This window comes from Myotis brandtii, unplaced genomic scaffold, assembly GCF_000412655.1.
Source record: "Myotis brandtii unplaced genomic scaffold, ASM41265v1 scaffold612, whole genome shotgun sequence".
NCBI classification, from domain to species: domain Eukaryota; kingdom Metazoa; phylum Chordata; class Mammalia; order Chiroptera; family Vespertilionidae; genus Myotis; species Myotis brandtii.
In genome coordinates, this window is record NW_005370328.1 from 1,567,883 (window position 1) to 1,575,613 (window position 7,731).

Consider the following 7,731-nt stretch of genomic DNA (forward strand, 5'->3'; position numbering starts at 1 on the left):
TACTACTGGGGATCGAGCCCATAACCCAGGCATGTGCCCTGACGGGGAATCGAACCATGACCTCCTGATTCATAGGTCAACGCTCAACCACTGAACCACCTGGCTGGGCTGGAGTAATTTTTTATACAGAGAGAGGTAAACAGAGGCACGCCTGCGCACAGAACCCATAGGCAGGAGCTCTGGGAGCTTGGTGTGTGAACCAAAATAAACCCAGTTCTGGGCTGATGCTGTCTGGTGGCGGCTGTATTCCCAGTTTAAGTGCTGGTGGGGATGACAGAACCATTGCTCTATGAGACGTTCAGGATGGTCACCCAACACATTCCACGCTTTACCTCTATCCCAGGCCACAGTGAAGATGGTCTGTTTATTTCTACTGGAGTCTTGCACTGTTTCGGGCCCTCTCTCATTCCCCAACTCATATACTAGTACTCTTAAAAGTACTCAAATCTAAATTATGTTTATAGTTATATGTAAAGATTATATGTAAAGGTATGGGTCATCAGATGACAGGTTAAATTAAATATATTTGATAACACATATGATCTTTCTAGTAACAACAGGTTATAATGAATACTGTTTATAACAATATTTTCAGTCTGGCTGGCATGGCTCAGTGGTTGAGCATCTACTAGTACCTATAAACCAGGAGGCCACAGCTTGATTCCCGGTCAGGGCACATGCCCGGGTTGCTGGCTCAGTCCCTAGTAGGGGCATGCAGGAGGCAGCCGATCAATGATTCTCATCATTGATATTTCTCTCTCCCTCTCCCTTCCTCTCTGAAATCAATAAAAAATGTATGTATATACTTTTAAAAAAGTGAAAAAAAACCCCACAATATTTTCACACAGAAGGCTAGATCTTCACCAAACATCCTATGTCTTAACTTCCCATTCAAAACATTGCACAGTTCAATACCAGAGAAATATCTGGTTGCTTCCTTGGTATGTGTTTTACACATACTTTAGATTTCTTACTTAACGTTAGGTCCTATAAAAAAAAATAATTCTTTTTTATGGTCACAAAGACAACACAACAGTCACTTTTTAACAAACCAGCAAAGCACACGACCGTGGGAAGGATTCTCACAGGGGGCCCAGGAGTACCTGGCACTGCTTCCTGTCGATGGGCGGCAGGGTGTGGGAGCGAGGGAAGGACCGGGTGCTGGTGCAGGCCAGCCAGCTGCTGAGGCTGTGGGGCCGCTTCTGCTTGGCTTTGGGTCTCTGAGGCGTTAAAGGCTTTGCCTTCTGCAGCCGTAGTTCCCGCGGGTCGGGATCCTTTCTGAATGGCGAGTTGTATATGCCTGGGATCTAGGAAAGCAGACAGAAGTTTGATTTGGGTCTTTAATTTTCACGTGAAGTAAAAGGAAGATCAAGTTGCACTGCCACATTTTTCATACATGTAAGGACTATGTGAAACGACTTCTGGAGGCGAATTTCAGATTTACCAGGGAAGATCAAAAAAGGCCCACGCTCCGTCCCCACGCCAGACCGACCAGCCTTTCAGAATCGTGCGATTCTGAAGACAAAATATGCAAAAAACCCCTGAGCTATGGTTTCGACCTGTCACACAAGGTACATTTTATATCATTGTATTTATGAGAAAAAAAATAACAGAAGCACCTTAAGTCATTCTTTTTGTATTCTAACCATTACCTAACTATGAGTGTGTATATGGACCCATATCTATAGCCACACATTCACTCAGACAAACCCAAATACACAAGGCTTGCGCCAGTTTCAGGTACAAAGTATGTACTCAAGCCTAACTGGTTTGGCTCAGTGGATAGAGCGTCCGCCTGCGGACCAAAGGGTCCCAGGTTCAATTCCAGTCAAGGGCATGTACCTTGGTTTCGGGCTCCTCCCCAGCCTGGGCCCTGGTCAGGGCTCGTGCAGGAGGCAACCGTATCGATGTGTTTCTCTCACATCAATGTTTCTCTCTGTCTTCCCCTCTCTCTTCCACTCTCCCTAAAAATCAGTGGAAAAAATATCCTCGGGCGAGGATTAACAACAACAACAAAAATAATAATGACAAAGTATGTATGCAGTAAACATTTGACTGTTTGAATGATGATTTGTTACATAATGGCAGTTATTTTAAGTTCTTTAAAATAATAACCCAAGTGGAGATATATATATATATATATATATAGTAATCACAGTGGCTATATATATAATAATCACTATATATATGTAGATATATTATATATAGAATCAAAGTGGATAAAATAATAATAAAGTGGATGTACAGGTGAATATGTATATAATACATTCAAAATAACATCCTCTATTTTGAATTCATGTGGTTCGGAGCTCTACTTCCGTAATGTCACGGTACCCTTGCTATTCATCAATGACCTTGTCACACTGTGTCAAAAGAGTCAGGGCTTTCTTAGCACAGCACCTGCTATGCAACAGAGGGTCAGCAGATGTATGGATGACAAGTGTTCAATGCGAGTTTAGCAGATGCCCATTCTTCTGAAAACTCAATGGTGTTTGAGTACAGAACCGTACTTGGATACCTTTTCATATATGCGCATGCATATTCATAAGGACAAGTCACACTTTAGAGGACAGTGTGACTGGCTTGTTGGCTCTGTGCGCGCTCCAGGCTAACGTAAAACATGGATCCATTGACCCTCTCTCTCTTTACCCCGAAAATGTGCTTTTCTCTCATATCCATAAATATTTCTGGTTGCTGTATTTCCCTCATGGAATCAACAGTTCCAAGGTATTAGGATTAGTTAGGATAGTTGTCTTTGAAGACCTATTCTTGAAAACGTCCTACTTCCAGCCCAACACTCAAATCAGTGTTAACCTGCATCTAATACCGCCGGCTCCAGCTGGATTCCGTGTCCTGTCCCACTTTCTGTGTGTCCGTCTTCCCCAGGCCAGCAGCTGGCGTGCCAGGACTCCGTGTTGGGTATTTTTGCATCCCCAGAGCCTAGCAGAGTGCTTGTCCCATAGTAGACACTAAAAATGAGGCTGGCCCGGCTGGCATGGCTCAGTAATTGAGGATCGACCTATGAATCAGGAGGTCACGGTTTGATTCCGATTCCTGGTCAGGGCACATGCCAGGATTGTGGGCTCGAGCCTCAGTAAGGGGTGTGCAGGAGGCAGCTGATCCATGATTCTCTCTCATCATTGATGTCTTTATCTCTCTCTCCCTCTCCCTTCCTCTCTGAAATCAATAAAAATATACTTTAAGATGAGGCTAGGTGCTTCTCCGGAATAACAATGCATCATGCAGATATACCCATGAGGCCTCTGCCTCACTACTGTTTTCCAAAGCCACATTCTTAGTAAAATATTTAAGGTTTATTTCAAAATCCTATCAACTTCTTTCTAAGAAGTTATAGATTATACCCTTTTCATCTTTCAATTAGTTGTCGAGCGCATTGCGATCTAGAAATTAGAACTAACTCGAATCACCTCCCACTCAACTTTTCCTATGTTATAATCCGGGACTGAATGTTATCAGATAAAACCAACTTAATGTAAATATATTTAAATATTTTAAAAATGTTTTGAACTAACTCTTCTTTGCGACTCCCCCCACCCCCATACAATTTATTTGTTTAAGAAAGAACAGTGTTGAAAATGTCACAGGCAATTGTACACACCAGTTAACATTCGTTCCCTATAACACTGACTATAGAACAAGGTGGATACGTACACAGATAGTGAAATGATCTTAATAAAAGAAAATAGGTATACATATACATTCAAAATAGCTTTCAGTGGACAGTAACTTTTAAGTGGATGGTAATTTTTAACATCTTTTCAGGGTGATTTTCTACGAGGAGAATGTATCAGTTGTAATGAGAAAAAAAACAATAAGTGTTACATTAAAAAGACGACTCTGACATACAATAGAGTTCAACCTACATAAGTCTATGACAGAGATAGAAGAAAATGCCATTCTGTTCCGTGATAATCTAATTAAAGGAAGTCTGTTAGCATATCATTTCCAGATGATAATTTATGCTTTACAATGTCTGTCTACCTGGGTAACTGCTGCCGGCTATTCGCGTCACCCCCATTAGAAATCTCCTCTGATCCCCACCCCCCGAAATTTGCATGCACATGTACACAGGGGCTCGATGGGAAATGCAAATGGACCGCAGGCCTGATAGCTTCCTGAAATGGTACTCGGCAACCTCCATGGAGCCCTCCTACTGTGGCTTCTCCTTGAAATTTAAATCAAATATAGATAGAAAATACAGTTTAATTGAATTGAAAATGTCTCATTTAAAATCCTCCGGCTGTCGATATTTTAGAAATTAAGTTAATGCATTTGCTAAAGCCATCAATGGACACAGTCCGGCCCTCCCACAATCCCTACAGCAAATACCCTACTTGGTTAGCTTGAGAAAGGATCCATTTTAGAAATTAAGTTAATAGTCTAGAATTTAAGTTCATATTTTAGAAATTCAGTTAACGCTCTATTTGAGAAATTCAGTTGATGCTAAAAATGTCAATGAACACAGTCCGGCCCTCCCACGACCCCTACAGCAAATACCCTACTTGGTTAGGTGGAGAAAGGACCCATTTAATTATTCTTCTTGCAGTAAATCAAACGACGTGAACTTACTCTTGTCCTGGTGGCTCTAGTTCATCATTTGTGAGCCACCTGTGACTCACCGGCTTGTTGTGAGTTTCTAAAAATATTCCTGGGGGCCACCAAGGACCAAGTTCGTCCTCAGGGACTAGGACCTATTTCTCAGCCTCCACATTTTTCACAGCCCGGAAGGGCGGCTGCCAAGCTCGCTTGTGGGACTTCATTCTCAGCAATCATTTTCTAGAGGGGAAATCTCTGCTAACTGTATTTTTTTTTTTTAAAAACAGCCTACAACTGAGTTATTTGCAGTACTGTCATGCTAACATTCAGCTCAATAAGACCCAGGGGTTCTCAGGAGAGGACTCAGCTAACTGCCTCCTGCTGACCTCCCTGCATCAGGCCCGGCTGCCGACTGGGGGCCCAGTGGTGAAGGCGGCAAATGAGCTGTGAAAGCGCTGGGTTTTTTTTTAAAGGCTCCGATTCTGACTCGTCAAAAGGGGGGGGGGGGAAAGAAGGCAATGAGTTATATAATAGATATATATTTTTCTTGAATTCCTCCCTTCAGACCCTCCATCATGGGGACTTAAGCATGACCTAGAATATTAATTACGTCGGGCTGAGCAGCGAGCTAACGTGCCATTTGTTACCAAGTCACCCTTAGCGTTACATTCATATTTTGAACTATTCCGTGTTTCTAACAATCTATCAGTCGGCTCTTTCCTTTCCGGATTTTATGCTTCTCCTTGAGTATTACATGGGAAAGTACTTAAAAACACACACCAAAAACGCAATTGATTTGAAAACGAATGGACATCCTTTTTGTATGTGGAGCATCTACTGTTTTTTTTTTTTTTTATTTCACAGAGAATGTCTTTCTGATCAGATTCCTTTCCAAGGCTGACCTTTATTTTGTAATTGCCTGGGGGAAGCTATGTCTAATTTCCCCCCTTCTTTTTATTATGGAGGCTTACTCTTAACACAAGTTTCTGTAAAATAAAAAAGAACCTGAAATAGGGCTGTGTATGCCTCAAACTCCCAAAGCGCGTTTATGAGGGCTTCCATTTCATGTGTCGCCGTCTGAGAAATCCTAATTCCTCGTGATTTCAAAGTCACTGCTATTCTGGGAGCATTCGGTTCTTACTTCTGCAGACGGCAGGAGCACAGCAGAGGAGTCACCGATGGCCACAAAAATGGAACCAAATTAGAAAGCATTTGCTCGCTCCACAATTCAGAATTTGTGAATACTGCGAGAGAGAAGCAGTTTAAAAGGAGGGCTACATTTTCCTTTCTTTCTATATATTTTAAAATATATTTTTATTGATTTCAGAGAGAAAGGGAGAGGGAGAGAGAGATAGAAACATCAGTGATGAGAGAGAATCATTGATCGGCTGCCTCCTGCACGCCCCACACTGGGGATCAAGTCTGCAACCTGGGCATGTGCCCTTGACCAGATCTGAACCCGGGACCCATAACTATATTTGGGTCCTAAGTTTTCATTAAAAAAAATGCGTTGAGCCTGGCTGGTGTTGCTCAGTGGTTGAGCTGCGACCTATGAACCAGGAGGTCACGATTTGATTCCTGGTCAGGGCACATGCCTGGGTTGTAAGTTCAATCCCCAGTGTGGGGCATGCAGGTGGCAGCCAATCAATGATTCTTTGTCATCGTTGATGTTTCTATCTCTCCCCCTCTCCTTTCCTCTCTGTGAAATCAATTAAAAAAATGTGTTGAGGAAATAAGACACTGAGCGAGCACAGAAGATCATTGATCGGCTGCCTCCTGCACGCCCCACACTGGGGATCAAGTCTGCAACCTGGGCATGTGCCCTTGACCAGATCTGAACCCGGGACCCATAACTATATTTGGGTCCTAAGTTTTCATTAAAAAAAATGCGTTGAGCCTGGCTGGTGTGGCTCAGTGGTTGAGCTGCGACCTATGAACCAGGAGGTCACGATTTGATTCCTGGTCAGGGCACATGCCTGGGTTGTAAGTTCAATCCCCAGTGTGGGGCATGCAGGTGGCAGCCAATCAATGATTCTTTGTCATCGTTGATGTTTCTATCTCTCCCCCTCTCCTTTCCTCTCTGTGAAATCAATTAAAAAAATGTGTTGAGGAAATAAGACACTGAGCGAGCACAGAAGAGGAGTAAAGATCTCTGCTAACTGGGAGAGGAACAGTGGGCCAGCGAGTGTGAATGAAATATGTGCGGGGCAGGGCCTGCTGAGTGGACGCTGACCAGTGCACTTCATCATAATTACCAGGGCACCGGAGTGCCAGGGGATTTATAAAAAACCCCACTCAGCAAATAATTGCCCTGCTGTTAGGAGACAGTCGGAGTGTTAATACACTGCCACAGCCCAGCGTTTAGTAAGATATTCTCCATTCAATTACTCTTGCTGAGAACTAAGAGGAAACATGGTCATTTCTCAGCCGGAGCCCTGATGCTTCCACCTGCATTTCAGATATTGTCCTGCTAACCCTCAGACAGAGCTCCCCAGGAGGGATGGGAATTTCAGGGAAACGTTGGGGAGTCACAAGAAGGTACATGCTATGGAACTTACCTGTGTAAAACAAGAATTAAAATTAAAGAACAATGACTGGCTACAAATGCTTATTCTCTTCTTTTGCTTCAGTTACACAATATAATTTTTGCCCGAGCTGATTTGGCTCAGTGGATAGAGCCTCAGCTTGCGGACTGAAGGGTCCTGGGTTTGATTCAGGACAAGGGCAGGTACCTTGGTGTGGGAGGCAACCAATCCATGTGTCTCTCTCACATCCATGTTTCTCTCTCTCTCTGTCTGTCCCCCTCCCTTCCATTCTCTCTTAAAAATCAATGGGAAAAAATTGATTTCTTAATCTACATGAATAACAGAGAAACATGCAAATTGACCGTCCCTCCGCTATGCCCACCAGCCAATCAGAGCAATATGCAAATTAACCCAACAAAGATGGCAGTTAATTTGCATACACAGGCAGGGAGCGAAGACTGAAGACCTCATAGAAGGAAGCCAAGTGCTGCAAAAGGGAGCGAAGTGGCGGAGAAGGGAACGGAGCTGAGGCAGTGGACACGGGAGGGAGTGCGGCAGCAGAGACGGGAGGGAGCGAGGCAGCGGAGAAGCCCTATTCTTGCAGGAATCTTCCTGCAATGGGCCTCTAGCAATAATAATAAAGGTTGTT

At 43.5% G+C, this 7,731-nt stretch overlaps 1 protein-coding gene across 1 annotated transcript in view; it reads right to left on the minus strand.

The window, feature by feature from the left end:
- Positions 1-7,731, minus strand: part of SPATA17 (spermatogenesis associated 17) — a 65,274-nt gene that overhangs the window by 31,236 nt on the left and 26,307 nt on the right. The window contains exon 7 of the mRNA XM_005879888.2: positions 1,104-1,307. Within this exon, the coding sequence (XP_005879950.2) occupies positions 1,104-1,307 (204 nt within the window). The remainder of the gene's footprint in view (positions 1-1,103; positions 1,308-7,731) is intronic.